The sequence below is a fragment of the Bos taurus genome, chromosome 21 (genome assembly GCF_002263795.3).
Source record: "Bos taurus isolate L1 Dominette 01449 registration number 42190680 breed Hereford chromosome 21, ARS-UCD2.0, whole genome shotgun sequence".
Lineage (NCBI taxonomy): Eukaryota > Metazoa > Chordata > Mammalia > Artiodactyla > Bovidae > Bos > Bos taurus.
In genome coordinates, this window is record NC_037348.1 from 22,765,735 (window position 1) to 22,780,889 (window position 15,155).

General features: G+C 49.4%; 1 protein-coding gene across 5 annotated transcripts in view; it reads left to right on the top strand.

Annotated features, from left to right (window-relative positions):
• The window catches only part of PDE8A (phosphodiesterase 8A), a 147,354-nt gene that overhangs the window by 110,543 nt on the left and 21,656 nt on the right, over nucleotides 1-15,155 (top strand). For 4 of the 5 annotated variants that reach the window (XM_010816946.4, XM_010816945.4, XM_005221812.5 and 1 more), the window contains 8 exons: nucleotides 1,169-1,294; nucleotides 4,695-4,783; nucleotides 6,572-6,623; nucleotides 6,724-6,766; nucleotides 10,039-10,116; nucleotides 13,548-13,618; nucleotides 13,819-13,983; nucleotides 14,789-14,837. In XM_010816946.4, the coding sequence (XP_010815248.1) occupies nucleotides 1,169-1,294; nucleotides 4,695-4,783; nucleotides 6,572-6,623; nucleotides 6,724-6,766; nucleotides 10,039-10,116; nucleotides 13,548-13,618; nucleotides 13,819-13,983; nucleotides 14,789-14,837 (673 nt within the window). Of the gene's footprint in view, nucleotides 1-1,168; nucleotides 1,307-4,694; nucleotides 4,784-6,571; nucleotides 6,624-6,723; nucleotides 6,767-10,038; nucleotides 10,117-13,547; nucleotides 13,619-13,818; nucleotides 13,984-14,788; nucleotides 14,838-15,155 lie in introns of all 5 variants that reach the window. The other variant, NM_001191455.1, reaches the window with a different exon arrangement.

The following is a 15,155-nucleotide window of genomic DNA, read 5'->3' on the forward strand; positions in this document are numbered from 1 at the left end:
CAGTGAAAGCAATATTGTAAATCAACTAGACTTCAATAAAATTAAAAAGTAAAAGAGGGTCACATGGCTTTCAGATAACAGCAAACAGATAACACGTGTTCTAGATGACAGCAAAAGAGGGAGTTGTGCCAGGGGAATGTTCCTTGTGTCTGAGAGTGAGCCCCACTTTGATTTTAGTAATGAGCACTGCAGTTCTTCACTGTAACTGTGACTTTCTTGGTAAAGAGTCTGATGATGTCCACATTCAGGAGTCAGGGCCCTGAGACATGACACTGGCCGGTGGTTGAGAGCACAGGCTTGGTGTCAGTCAGGCCTGCGTTCCATTATTCTCGGCCTCTCCCGAGCTGAGCATCCTCGGGCAGGTTACTCAATCTGTCTGAATCTGCTCTCTCGTCTGTACAAATGGGAATAATATTAATGCTGACAACCACCTGCCTTTCGTAAGGATGTTCTGAGGACTGAAATGAGTTAATGTGTATAACTTGCTTGCTGTGGTGCCTAGCAAGGAAAACAGACCTTAAACAGCATGGCTGTTGTTTATCATCGTCATTATTTGTTATTTTTATTAGCACACACACAGCTTTCACAGGCATTTTCTTGTACTCTTACAGTCCTATTTGAAACTTAACCGTAAAGCCTTATATTTGTAAACACTTCCTCTGTCACAGCCTGCTTTCCAAACTCATTTTTCATTTGCATCATGTGAAAGAGGCTAAATAAATGTTTCATCCCCATTAAACAGGTGTGCAGACTGAAACCTGGGAGGAGCTAAGTGACTTTTGGAAGTAGGGGCTGGGTGGGTCAGACTCCCAGACAGTGCTTTCTTTCAGTATCGAAATCCCAACAGCCTTTGTGCAGCAGCCCCAGCTGTCTCCATGTGCCTTTCCTCCAAGGGCATTTAAGTGGGAGCGAGCCGACCGCCCTCCCTGGGCCTCAGGAGGACGGGGCAGCAAGCCCAGCCCAGCATCACTAGAGCAGAGGCTTCTCCAGACTCCAGGCTTTTCCTGGGCTTGTGCTGTTGTAGCTTGAGAACCGTCATAGTGAGCGCCAGGCTCCTGGCTTTCTGGGGGGAAAGTATGATGGTTTAGGTTGAACACCTTTGATTGTCCTCTTTACAACATTTCTTTTAATTCACTTGATTTTTTCTTTTGTCTCCCCACCCTCCCAGTATGCAAATCCAGCGTTCGAAACGACAATGGGCTATCAGTCAGGTGAATTAATAGGGAAGGAGATAGCAGAAGTGCCTATAAACGAAAAAAAGGCTGATTTGCTTGATACTATAAATTCATGCAAGGTGAGTAAGAGAGTGGCACCCTGGTCCCTTCCACAAACAGAGAGGGGTGGAAGGAGGTTGAGCACTCACTGAGTACTGCCAAAGCTGGGGGACCTCAGGCCTGGGGAACTGTAGGTGGTGTTATCCTTATTGTGCCCACTTTGCAGATGAGGAAACTGAGGCTAGGAAAGTACATACAACCTGCCCAGCCAGGAAGAGTAACTTTGACACATAAAGTCATTGTTTTCATTTTTGTAATAAGTAAGTTGATCTTTCTAATAATTAATCTTGTCAGTGATGGATATTTCCAGCGGTCAGGGTAAAGGATGGCCAGTGAATCCACACGTTCTCAGAACACAGCTGAGCCCATCAGTTCTCTGGGCCTTGTTCACTTGGTCAGCATTTTTTGAATGTCAGGCACTGTGCGGAATTCCCGTATAGAAAGACGAGCAGAGAAAAACTGCTCAGAGAATACATTCCAGGACACAGAACAGACAGATAAACTGTGACAGGAGAAGTCGCAGTTCCACGGTACTGAGGACAGGCAGAGAGGCGGGCTCCAGCTGGAGGTTGTTTCTCTCTCTGAACCATGGCTTCTGTCAGCGCCTCACTGGTATTAGCTTTTAAAACACGCCAGGAAGGAAAAGGCCACTGCTTTCCATAGTCATTCTCAGGCTTTTCTGCTGGGCTCTTTTTAACTTTTAGGAGTTGGGACAGTGAATATGATTTTTTAAAACATTTGAGAAATTTGTGAGCTGCTGTCCTGCCGGCCATTGGAGACCCATGGAAGCCCTGTCCCTGGGGCACGTGGCCCCATGCCTGTCTGGTCACCCACGAGGGCAGGCTACCAGCAGGGGCAGAAGGGCTGTGCAGGGCTCATAGCCCCACTTGGCTTGGGCCTGCCAAGGACCCTGTGAGTGGGTGGGTGTCCTGTGCGCTCAGGGGTGGCTTTGCAGTGAGAACAGGGAAGGGACTGGCCAGCTGCAGGGCCGGGTGGTGCACCGTTGGGGAGTAGCTGATGTGGGCGCTGCACGCATCCTGATTTCCTTCAGCTCTTCCTTCTGTCAAGGATGAAGATTTTCTTACCCGAATGAGTGGCAGGTTCTCTGGAAAGAGAAAGAGGCGGTAATAAACAAAGAGAAGGTAGGAACGCAGGCCCACTGGTGTTTCTTTGCTGGTCTGAGGGGCCGTCCTCCAAAGGCAGCCACAGAAGAGCAGCCATGCAGACCCATGGTGGCCTCCCCAGTCCTGGTGCCCAGGTCCAGGGCAGCCACGGGGTCAGCCTGCGGTTCTGTCGCAAGGCTCTGTGGGGTGTCACACAGACACGAGGGCTCTCACACCCCTCCATCTGGCAGCAGCAGGGTCAGTGAGGCACTCCTCTCCCTCTCAGGAGAGCAAGTGGAGATGGGGTGGGATGGGGGAATCCAGCGGATTAGCTGCAGGCCCAGGGATCCCCCCAGACCCCTGTGGGCAGCGTCTCACCTCCTGAGTCATGCCATGGGGCACTAGGTATGAAGGGCCTCAAACGCCAACAGTAGGACACGTGTTCTCTAACATCTGTGTTTGCTGTGAGCAGAGAATATGACATACTATCCTATTATCAAGCTCTATACTTAACTGCTTTATTTCAGAACGGAGCCAGGGCATTGGTTCTGCATGGTCTTGAGTTCCTGGGGAGAGTGTGAGAGCTGCCACGTGTCCGTCGTTGGTCATTCCTAGTTGGCTGGCCCTGAAGCAGGACAGACCACTTAGCTGGGCAGTTGTTTTTTTTTTTTTTTTTTTGAGGAGAAAGATACATGGCCTTTCTAATGGAGTCTTCCCAGGGAGAAGAAGGGGTTGTTGAGAAGGGGCCAGCCTGGACAAACAGTGGGCTGTGGTCCGTGGAGAGGGTTCAGACCTGTGCTGGGGACTGGGCTGGAGCCTTCACAGGTCAGATGATGGGTGGGGACTTTGGAGTGTCAGGTTCTAGGTGTCCAACCAGCCAGATATTCTTGGGGGCACAGGAGAAATTCCAGTGATGTTCAAATGGAAAATATTGCAAACAGGGAGCCCTTCAGCTTTTTATAATTTTTTTTCTTTTGGCTGCGCTGTGCAGATTGTACCCTGAGCAGTGGAAGTGCAGAGTCCTAACCACTGGGCAACCAGGGAGTCCCGGCTTTTCACCCCTTGTGCCCTCTGCAGCCCCCGGGAGTCTCCCACTCACCGCTCCAGCTCCCCTCTCCCATCCTTTCCTCCCAGATTTACAGGGCGCTTTGTCCCCTGCTGGTCCCTCAAAAGCTCTTGTGTCGTTGCGCATCCTTCCTCCTCTGCATACATGGCTCCCATTCCCCAGTTTTCACCCGAAGGTCTTTTCCAAGGTTTGTCTCAACACCTGCTGTCATCTTGGAACCAACATGTAGAGCGATGATTCTCTCTCATCCCCCACTGACAGAAAACCCAGTGTCTCTGGGTCCTCATCTGTCTTTGCTTGTTGACTGTCTTCACACCTGCTTGGACTTTGAATCCTGGAGTGGTTTTGGATTCTCCCTCGCCCTTCGTCCCCTCTTTATCAAATCCATCAGCAGGGCTGGGTCCACGGCCTGGTGCTGAGCACGCTCAGGGCCTCCTCCCCACACTCCGAGACAGCGGTGGCTGAGCGCAGTGAGGCCTCCCGACCCGGGACCCACTCCCAGGCAGTCCCACGGCTGCTGGAGACGGTCTCGCCAGGTCGTCGCGCCGATGACGTCACCCCCTCGTGGAGCGCTCAGGTCCCTCAGCCTGGCCGCCAGGATTCCATGGTCTGACCTTGGTCTAGCTTTTCTGGTCAGTAAACGAAGGCCCCAAGTGGTCCTTGACCGTTTACCATGTGCCAGCTCTGTGCTCACCCTCGGGTAGGACAGCTGGATGGCGATGATGGAATTGTTCAGGCCGCGGACCCCACCACGCAGGGCCTGTCCCAGTAGTCAGAGACGTCCCGCTCGCTGCCGAGCTGGCCCTGGAGTAGAGGGAGGTGCAGGCCTCGTGTCATTCTGAGAGGAGCGCAGACAGACAGACACGTGCCAAACCAAACAGGCCACTTACTGGCCGTCTGTGTGTCAGCACTTGGTGAGGAGTTTGTGAGTGTTACAGATTTTCTCTTCATGATAGCTTTCTAGGTAGGACTTTGTTATTTTCAGGATCTGAAACTTTGACTTCTGTTGTATTTTTGCTAAGAAATAGGATCTGTGTTGAGCAAATACTTTTTGTTTCCATTTGACTGGAAAACTTACAGGCAACTCTGCTATCTAAGCAGAGTCACTGGCTGAATTGTCCTCCTGAGCTGGATCTTGTTCTCCTAATTGCTCTAGTGGCCACTGGGAGTGAACAGGAGCCTGGGGTGGAGGATGTTCTTAGGTTCATGTTTGGAACACAGTGTATAATGATGCTCACATTCCATTTATAGGAATGGCAAGGAATTTACTCTGTCAGGAAGAAAAATGGAGATAACGTACAACAAAATGTGAAGATAATACCTGTCATTGGACAGGGAGGGTAAGTAGGAAAAACAAGTACTTCAGTCAGTATACCATGTTTGGCTTATTGCAGCATATGCTTTAAATACTTAAGTAAGTTAAGAACTGCACATGGAAACTTCTAAGAAGGACTGGTAACCAGGTCAGTTACCACCAAAGTGTGACCTTCCAGGGTGGCTTCCCCATGGTCACAGCCCGACCCTCCTGCTGGCAGCCCAGAGCCACCAGACTCCAACAGTCCTGCTTAAGCTGTGTGAGCACATACATAAAAGATGAAAGCATTTAAATCTGATGCCACCTCACTGAGTTTTGTGCCAAGAACACTCACTGGGACTCTATATTTAAAAGTTTTCTGTCTGGCTTAGCAGGTAAAGAATCTGCCTGCAGTGTAGGAGGCTCAGATTCGATCCCTAGGTTGGGAAGATCCCTTGGAGGAGGAAATGGCAACCCACTCCAGTATTCTTGCCTGGAAAATCCCATGCACAGAGGAGCCTGGCAAACTACACAGTTCATGGGGTCTCAAAAGAGTCATACATGACTGAGCACATGCACACATCTGGTTTTGGTAGCCTCTGTATCATTTCTGCACAGAACTATCAAATTAGATAAAGTATTTCCAATACTGTCATTTATAGAAACTCATATGAAACAGGTGTGACCACAGGTTGGAAAAGGCAGTATATATCAGGAGCCTAAAAGTGTCATAGTTTGTCTCGGAATCTATGTTAAATAATACAAACAGTGGAAAATTGAGTGTGAATTGCAGAACACTCAACAATAAAATATACCACAATTAGGAATGATGATCATAGAGAATTAAATCACAGGAGAAAATGTTTATGATAAATACAAAAGTCAAAATGTAAAATCATACCTAGTGTATGTTCTTGGTCATGAAGACAAGGAGGAGGTGTGGAGACAGTGTTGTAACCACGCTGCTGTCTGGGAGCCCTTCCCTCCCTGGGCAGGTGCTCAGGGCCTGCTGGGCGTCCCTTCTCCTCCTCCTCACCACGGCCCTGCAGTGGTGGCACTGTGACCGTCTCTGGTTGACAGATGAGGAAGCTGAGGCTGAGAGAGGTGGGCTCAGCCCAGGGCCTGGTCACAGAGCTTGGTGGAGCCGTGCTACAGACCCCCACACTGCCCATGAGGCTCACGTGTTGGTCAGCAGACCTGGTTTCCAGCTGGCGACTGCCTCAGGGAAATGGCTCTGTGTGCGCTCTCTGTTCTGACTCTGCCTTTTTATGTCCTTCCCTCGTTGGGTGGGGGCTAACTGTGTAGGGATTGGATTATCAAGGGGAAAAGCTGAAAAATGGAAAGAACAGTAAATAAGTGAGGAGAGTCAGCAACTCGCAAGAGAACCTCAGCTGCCTGGTTCTAGATGCGCACATTCAACCCCAGAGGGGCCTGTGACTGTTTCCACGAGTGTTGTGAGCAGACGCTGCTGAAACTCGAAGACGAGCATCAGAGTAAAGGCTTGTAAACATGAAAACATGTGACAGAACTAAAGGCTTTTGGTTGGCTAACGTGGATATATTTTTGAAACCTGAGTATTTTTTTTATTGTATGTTGTGATGACTTGGAAGGATTTTGTTATTTTTACTGAAGAGTCAGCCTCTCTTCTCCAGAAACACCAGGGAATGCATGTGGACTCTTATTTGTTTATTGGCAGCCTTGAACACAAGCAATAGAACTGCTCTCTCCAAGCCTTGTGTGTGTTGTGAAAGAGAGATGCTTTTAGAAAAACTAGCTAGCTCTCCACCAGAATTGTGGGCCAGGAGGAATATAATGCATTGTTTTCTACTTGCAGAAAAATTAGACACTATGTGTCCATTATCAGAGTGTGCAATGGCAACAATAAGGTATGTAGGGGGGGCCCTGGGGGCCCTAGGGGCCCAGCAAGATTTCCCTTACTGCGTCACCAGGCACTCAGAACTAATGGCTTCTGATATTCATTTCTAGGCGGAGACGATAGCTGAATGTGTTCAGACGGACAGTTACGCAGGTACGGTGCCCTGTATTCATCCTTAGGGTTCATTGAGCTTTGGAAAAACTGAAAACAAGCCCTACCTCCGATGAGCTCACCTGGTGCGTAGGTGGGACTGTGTTTTCCTAGCGCTGTAGCAGCATCTCTCTCCCCGACTCCTGGGTCCTGAGCACAGGTGGGCATTCTGACAGGTGTCCTGGGCAGGTCTTACCTCCAGTGCGTGCACGTCCGTGAAGTGTGTTGAGCAGAGTGTGGTCTGTCAGCCTGATGCTTGAAGAGGCAGTGGTGTTGGTGTCGGACCACATGTCTTCAGCAGGGACACCCCATCAGACCTGCCTCACCTCAGGGCTGTCTCCGGAGGACTTAAGTGCGGGAGACACCTTACAGACCAGGTTCCCTTTTTACAGACAAGGAGATGAAAAGCCCCATGATTTGCTCCCGGACATCTAGCTACGAAGCGGTCAGCTGGCACTCAAGCCCAGATGGCCAGCTCTAGGAGTCTGAGGCACGTGCTGGGACAGTTCCCCGGGGCGCCCCGGGAGTGATCAGGCTTTAACCTGAAAAGAAGAGGGCCATGTGGACAGAGGGGCACACAGCACGTGGTCGAAAATGACCGTTACAGGGGAGGAGGGCAGGGGAACGAGGCAGGTTCCAGACAGGGAGAGGTGGACTGGAGGGGAGGGGACGGGTGCAGAGGAAAAGTGGTCTAGACGGAAGAGGGAGAGTGCAGAGTGTGTTCTAGAAAGAGCGGGGTGACGTTCCGACCAGTACAAAAGGTGGGAAGGAGGTGGGATCGTGGAGGGTCCTTCGGTATTGGGGGGAAATTAGGATCTCCATCTGGAGGCAGCAGCCTCAGTCGTCTTCACATCCCCATGCCTGCCGTAGAGCCTGACCTGCCCCAGGTGCTCAGCGAATGTTTGCTGAGTGGCAGAAAGGGAGAAGAAGGGAACTGCAGGAGGTCACAGCGCAGCTTCTTGCCTGCTGTTTGGACATGGATCTCCTCTGAGCTCAGAGCAAGGAGACACCACAGTCTGAGTGGTTGAGAGTAGGTGTGGCTGGACGGGGTAATGAGCATTTGGGTGGGCACCGTGTCCCTGGTTGGAGGTGGAAGAGCGGAGTCAAGGCTCTTCCTGAGACAGGAGAGCTGTGCCCATGCAGCTCACATGTGGTCAAGACTGCGAGAGATCAACGGCTGGCTGCAGCCAGCACACTGCTCCTGTCCTTGACTGCCAGGGAGTTCCTCTTTACCTCCAAGGTGCTGAGGGTGTTGAGCAGGTGAGCCATGGACTCGGAGTGGTTTGTTAGTGGTGCTTTGGTTTGTGTGTGTGCATATGTGTGGAGAAGCAGACGCGTGTCTGTTGAGCATCTGCAACGTGCTGGCAGTGCTGGTCACCCAGGAAGGGGCGGGGAACGTCATTTCTGCCTTCACGTCGTTCACAATTAGTGAGCTACAGAGTAAAGCCAGTGGTTCCTGGCGGGGTGGGGTCGGGCTGGGGCTGAGGCATTAGGGGTAGGCTCCCCAGAGGGCAGGATACCTGAACTGCATCTCCAAGAGGACGGAGTGTTAACCAGGTGGAGAAGGCAGAGAGGGAGGAGAAGGCAGCCGGGGAGGGGCGCCCTCCTAAGTGGGGGTGAGCAGTTAGTGCCACGGCAGAGAGGTCTGGGAGGTGGCCTAGCACATCCTAGGTAACTCATGGTAGCTGGAGAGACGAGGTTCAGACACAAGGGACCCTGGGTCCACACTGGGGAATTTACATCTGACCCTAAAAACAGTGAAGCACCATTAAAATGTTCTAATCAGAAGAGTGAGCACTGTCTGGAGAGAATGGGTCGGAGAGGGCAAGGTTGGGCCTGGTAGGACCGGTGAGGCAGGCTGTCCCTGTAACCCAGAGGACAATGACAGGTGTCCGAGCCTGGACAGTGAAGGAGCGGGGAGAGATGTTTAGGAGGTAGAATCTAGACAGTTACCACACCTGCGCACTTGAGGGAGAGCGGCAGGGAGGCGTCACGGACGACTGGCCTCCAGCTGAGTGGACAGGTAGATGCTGCCCAGTGACTGGGATGAGGAGTGGCCTGGAGAAGACGGCTAGCTCTTCTGAAGCTCTGAGGGCCGTCCGCATGGAAGTGACGAGTGACTGGGGAGGATGGAAGTCTGGGGCTCGGGAGAAAGGCCCAGAATACAGTAGCAGCACGGGACTGAGTAAAGGCTGTAGGGAAGAATGAGGAGACTGTGCTGTCTGAGAAGAGAAGGGGGTGCAGAGGATGAGCCTATGGGAACAACAGGGTGCTGAGGAACAGGAGACTTGGTGATGGAGACCAGGAAGGAACAGCAAGAGGCACAGAGAAAGCCAGGGTGGACGTGTGTGGACCAGAGGTTCCAGAAAGCGAGCTCAGTCTAGCACTGACTGGTGTCTAGTACACAAGTCAGACGAGTCAGGTTACGACTGACTCGAGTCCTTCAGAGGTAGCAACAGGGAGGTCATCAGCGACCTTGGCAAGGTCATTACCAGTGCCCACAGAGAGGAGAATGTACCAGCGAGCAAGTGGAGAAGGTTCTGGATGGTGGAGAGGAGTACCAAGGGCCGGATCCTGTATGCAAGCAAGAGTCCAGGGAGGAAGCCAGGAGAAGGCAGAGACGAGCTCATCTCACGGGGCTCCCAATGTCCTCATCTGTGAAATGAGGACAGGCTGGAGAGGCCTGGCACCACGGGTGACACCGAGGAGGGCTCAGGAAGGAAGGTTACCTTGGCCTTGTCATTGATTGGCGAGGGGTTGCGGGGAGAGAGGAGTCGGACCCCTCCTGTTTGGGCTGGAGGGTCAGTGGTGCCATCCACAGGAAGTGGGCGCAGAGAAGTAGACCCCAGACCAGCGCTCCCTGTCCTGCCTCCAGAAGAGAGGCACAGTCTCCCCCGGGACATTTTAGGGCTTGTATTGTAGAAAAAACACAGAAAAGACTTTTTCACTTTGGGACAAGGGTGGACGGGGATCAAAATTTTCCCACCACTTGCCCAACTATGTAGAAGTAGGTGAAATTCTCCTGAGTTCATTTCTGACAGTTTTTGTGGCCTGAGACCCTCGTTTATGGTGAGTGGAAAATTTTTTGAGAAAGTTGGTCTCCCTTAAACCCAGTTGTTCAGAGAGTTCATCTTGGTGTACTGTGTTGATTTTTGCAGCATCCTAAATGGCATTCTAAATCTTAAATTTTGTCTTTTAAAGCTTTCATATTGGTAATTTTACTAATATGTTGTTAAAATCTCTTCATGGAGGTAATTTATCATTTATTTCCACAGATAATCAGTCAGGCAAACATAAAGACAGGAGAAAAAGCTCCCTCGATGTCAAAACTGTTGCCTCTCGAACAAATGAAGGTAGGTGACAAAGATGAGGGGAAAAACGTGCTCCTCTGAGTGGTGGGCACGTGGAAACATGAGGCTCCCTTCCTCATCTTGTCTGGGTCACTGCCCCACCCTCAAGCTCAGCAGGCAGGGGGCCCCTATAGAAGTCTGCGTGCGTTTCTCCCTCGCCCCTGACTCCTTTGCCAGTAGGTTCATCTGACCCTTCTGATGGAGTCAGGGAATAAAGAATAGATGCCCCCCTCTGCTGCAGGGGCAGGGGGCAGAGGTGGTACAGGGAAGTGTGTGGGTGCAGGCCTCAGCTTGACCTTGGTTCAGGTCCCAGCTTCATCTACTTTCTGTGCAGCCTTGGGGGTGGACTTGAGTTCTTCCATTTCCACGTCATCAGGTGGGGATAATTCTGCGGTCCACAGGGGACAACGTAAGGATTAACTGAGTGTGTGTGGTGCCTGGCAGGGGTCATGGCAGCTGCTGGCACCATCTTCACCATGGTCCTCCCTGTCACGGCCCTTGAGCAGAGCAGAGGTCACTCGGGTGCCCCAGACCATCTTCGCTGCCACACTGTGACTCCTCTTCATCCTTTGCATTCCTTCGTCCCTTTCTCTGTTTTGAAGAGTTAAACATTTTTCTTTTAATGTTTTTGGGTTTTAACCTTTGTTCTTTTTGATTGCCTTGAAATTTACATATAATTCATATTAAGTGTTGAGTTCAATAAGTTTTGACAGTTCTGTGCCGTTGACCTGTATAGACTGTTACCACCCACCCCAAAATAGATTCAGAAAATACACACCTGCAGGCCTGCACTCGCGCACAGGTCCCACCACACAGAGGCATCCACTCATTTCTTGCACGAGTTAATCTGGCCTCTTCTTGTGCCTCACAGAAATGGAGTCGCACAGCATGCACATAGCATGGCTCCTTTCACTCGTCTTCGCGTCTGGAGGTCCATCCACGTTGCTGGGGGTGGTTAGCAGTTGGTTCTTCCCTATTGCTTGGTAGTACTTCATTGTATGTGCCACGATCTGTTATCCATTCTCTTAGGAATGGTCCTTTTGTGTTGACCTTTCCATTTGAGGGCTGTTAAGGGTAAGGCTGCTGTGCATGCTTCTGTGCAGGTCTTTCTTTGTGGACATGTGGGTCCATCGCCTAGCACTGGCACCTTGGGCCTCTGGGCACCTGTGCACAGTTCTCCCGGCAGGGGCTGTGCCTCATGCCATCCCTCATCTTCGAGCGTTCCAGTTGCTCCTCATTCTCTCACACTGGGTTACACTAGGCTCTAAACTATAGTTACTCTACCAGATGTGATTTTAATTTTAATTTTCCATGTGACACCCCTTTCATATGCCTACTGGCCATTTGGATATCCTCTTCTGTGAAGTGATATACATAAATTTTGCCCACTTTTTTCATTGGGTTATCTCTTGCTTGTTGGTTGTAGGAATTCTTTTCATATTCTAGATGTGGATATAAGTATTCCAGACACACTGATCTTAGTTTGTGGATTGCATTTTCACTCTTAATAGTCTTTTAATGAACAGAGGTTCTTAATGAATCTTAAAGTTCATTTAATCAGTGTTTTCTATTACACATAGTGCTTTTTTGTGTCGTGTTTAAGAACTCTTTCTCTATCCCAAGGTCATGAAGACTTTTCCCACATTTTCTTCTATAAGCCTTATTGTTTTATCTTTCACTTTGGCTCTATGATTCATTCCAAATCAATTTTTATATTGAGTGAGGGTAGGGATCAAGGATGAATTTTCTCCCTACAGGGAAACCCAAACCGGCCCATCACCATATGGAAAATCCATCTTTTGCTATAGTATCATTCTTGTAACCAGCTGACTGTAAATATATGGTCTGTTTCTGGACTCATGGGTTCTGTTTCATTGTTCCGTTAGTCCTTGCTTGCACCAATACCATGATCAGTTACTACAGTTATATGGTAAGTCTTGATATCTGGTAAAGTTCTTCAAGATTATCCTGATTATTCTAGGTTCTTTGCATTTCCATATAGCATTTAGAATCAGCTACTTAGTGTACACACACACACACACACACCTCCTGGGATTTTATTTGGGAGTGTCTTAAATCTATAGATCAAGTTGGAGAAACTTGAAATCTTGATAATACTGAGTCTTTCAAAACATGAACATGCTCTTTGTCTGTATTTAGGTTGTCTTTTTTTCTCAGCAGTGTTTCGCATTTTCAGTATAGAAGTCCTACACTTAGATATCCGTTAGATTTATTCCTGAATACTGATTTTTTTGATGCTGTCATAATGGTTTTTTAGTTTCCAGTTGTTTGTTGCTAATATGTAGAAATATAATTGACTTTTTGTGTATTGACCTTCCACCCAGTAATCTTGATAAACTTAGTGATTGTAAGTGTAGCATTTGTAGAGTCTTTCAGATTTTCTGCAAACATAGTCACAACAATCTTTATTCTTTTTCACCTTATTGTATTTACTGTATTGTTTGGTTTTTATATGTCACCTTCACTATATTTTTTAATGAGAATAAGTCCTGTTATGACATAGTGATAGAATAGTGGTTTCTGTTTTTGGTTTAATGACCTTGTTGGGTAAAATGGGACAGCATCCATGTGCTGGTCACCAACATTAGATTTAGGTAGTTTTTGTTGGTCTCTGCAATTTGAAGCATGTGAGAGCCCCTGAGTAGGTTAGTCCTGGTGGTTTCTCCTCAGGCCCTTGTTTGGTAAAATAAGGCCGACATCTCAGGCGGGTAGAGCAGTGTGTGGTCCTCTCTGGCCCTTGGTAAACAGCATGTGGCTGGACAGTGGGGCTTTCAGGGAGAGACAGAACACCACGTGAGTGTCTTCCTGCCTGTTCACCGCCCGGGCTTCTCCCCACCCCAGAGGAACTGAGTCTTGACAGGAGCAACAAAAAATTAACAAACATTAGAGCATAATACTGCCACCTACCTCAGCTAATCTAGACGGATTAGGTAACTATCTCAAGCAGAACAGTGAAAAGCACCCAAGGATGCCTTGAAAAACTGAGCCAGAAATACAGATTTCAGTTAATTGAGTTGTATGTATTGTTCCCGCCATCCGTGAAACAAAGGGCCTGTGTGGCATTGTCTTTCAGAACGCTTCTCTCCTGGGTAGCAGCAAGCTGAATTATAAAACGTTATTGTTACAGACACAGAGAGGCTAATGTGTGGCCTCGACTTGCTAGATTGCTTCCTCTGTTCTCTCGATGGCCTGTGACCTCAGAGGTTCAGTCTAGGGGGTCACATGCCTCCCAGTGCCTTGAACTGAAGGAGGCAGAGTTGGTCTGCCAGAATCCTGGGCTTGGTAGGATGGGGAGGGAGCTGAGCCACCTGGTAGCTCTGGTCCTGCCCCTTCACTCGGGCCTGGAAGAGGGTGGGAGGCAGTGAGTGAGGCCACGCTCACCCTGATCCCTGTACCACCTGGTCTCTCCACAGTTTCCAGCCAGAGACGACACTCTTCCATGGCCCGGATCCATTCCATGACGATCGAGGCGCCCATCACCAAGGTGACACAGTGACCCGCAGCAGTGATGAGGTTCTCCTAGGTGTATGGAGCTGCTGCCTCTGAGGAGGGAGGAGGGTGGCAGGAGCACTTTGGCTTTCTTAAGCTAACAATGAGTCCTGCTGCCAGCCTGACTCTTTGGGTTGCTCTCACATTGCCTTTAAGGTGATGAAAGTCAGGACTTTTCTTTCCGTATTATTATAGGTCATCAATATCATCAATGCTGCCCAGGAAAGCAGTCCCATGCCTGTGACAGAAGCTTTAGACCGTGTGTTGGAAATTCTAAGAACCACTGAATTATATTCACCACAGTTCGGTGCTAAGGACGATGATCCTCACGCCAATGACCTCGTCGGGGGCCTGGTGTCTGTGAGTGTCCTGACAGGCCGCTGGCTCCATCCCGCTGCTCTCATTCGTTTTCTCAGAGGTCACTTGTTGACAAGCTGTCCTACACAGTGCTCTGTGTGTGGGGTCAGCCATGGCATAGATCATGCATTGCCCAGGCTCAGCTGCCCTCCTGCTGAGCCGTCACCCACTTGCTGCCTATCCAGGGGGGTGGTGGGTACGGGGGACCTCAGCTTGGAACAGAAGGAGGAGAGTGTTCAGGACAGCCAGCTTGTCTGCTGCGTTGGGTCTCCATTTTTACTTAAGGGCTCTACAAGTAGTTGATTTAAATAAAACTTGAAGATTTTGAAAACTGGGGCAGAAAAAAATACGAAGTGTTTGATACCGTGTTACAGAACAGGACGACTGGCTCCCTCCAGAGTGTCCTGTACAGACTAGGTGACATCGTGGGAGGAGGCTGGGGGATCATTTTGTTAGCTGGAGGCTTTGGACCACGGGCTCTAGGTGCCGCCTCCAGCTGTCTAGGATAGAGGCCTCCAGCTCTATGGAAAACAGACCATTCCATTACCATCTGTCACCTTCTGTCTTGGTGACAAAGTTCAGAAATAAAAATTCACCTCCCTGCCTAATTGGTGCTTGCTAAAGCCACTAGATTTCATACCAGTAAGGCTGTCAGCAGTCATCAGACGGGTGATCACAGGGGAGCTTCGGTGTGCGCGTGTGGATGGAGACAGCCGCCCGCAGCTGTCCTCTGTGACTGGCTGTCCTGGGTTTTCAAGGAGTAAGGAATACTTTTGATTTCCCTGTTTATTTCCTTGATTTTTATCAGGATGGTTTGCGAAGATTATCTGGAAATGAGTATGTTCTTTCAACAAAAAGTAAGTTTTTCCTTTTTAATGTATTGGATTGCTATTAGTATTTTAGCTAATACTATTGGGGTTTCCCTGGTGCCTCAGACAATAAATAATCTGGTTGCAATGCAGGAGACCTGGGTTCGATCCCTGGGTTGGGAAGATCCCCTGGAGAAGGGAAAGGTTACCCACTCCAGTGTTCTTGCCTAGAGAATCCATGGACAGAGGAGCCTGGCAGGCTATAGTCCATGGGGTTGCAGAGTCGGACACGACTGAGTGACTAATACTTTCATTAGTATTATAGCCACACTTAAGTAATGAAGATAAAGTTTCAGATAAAAATTT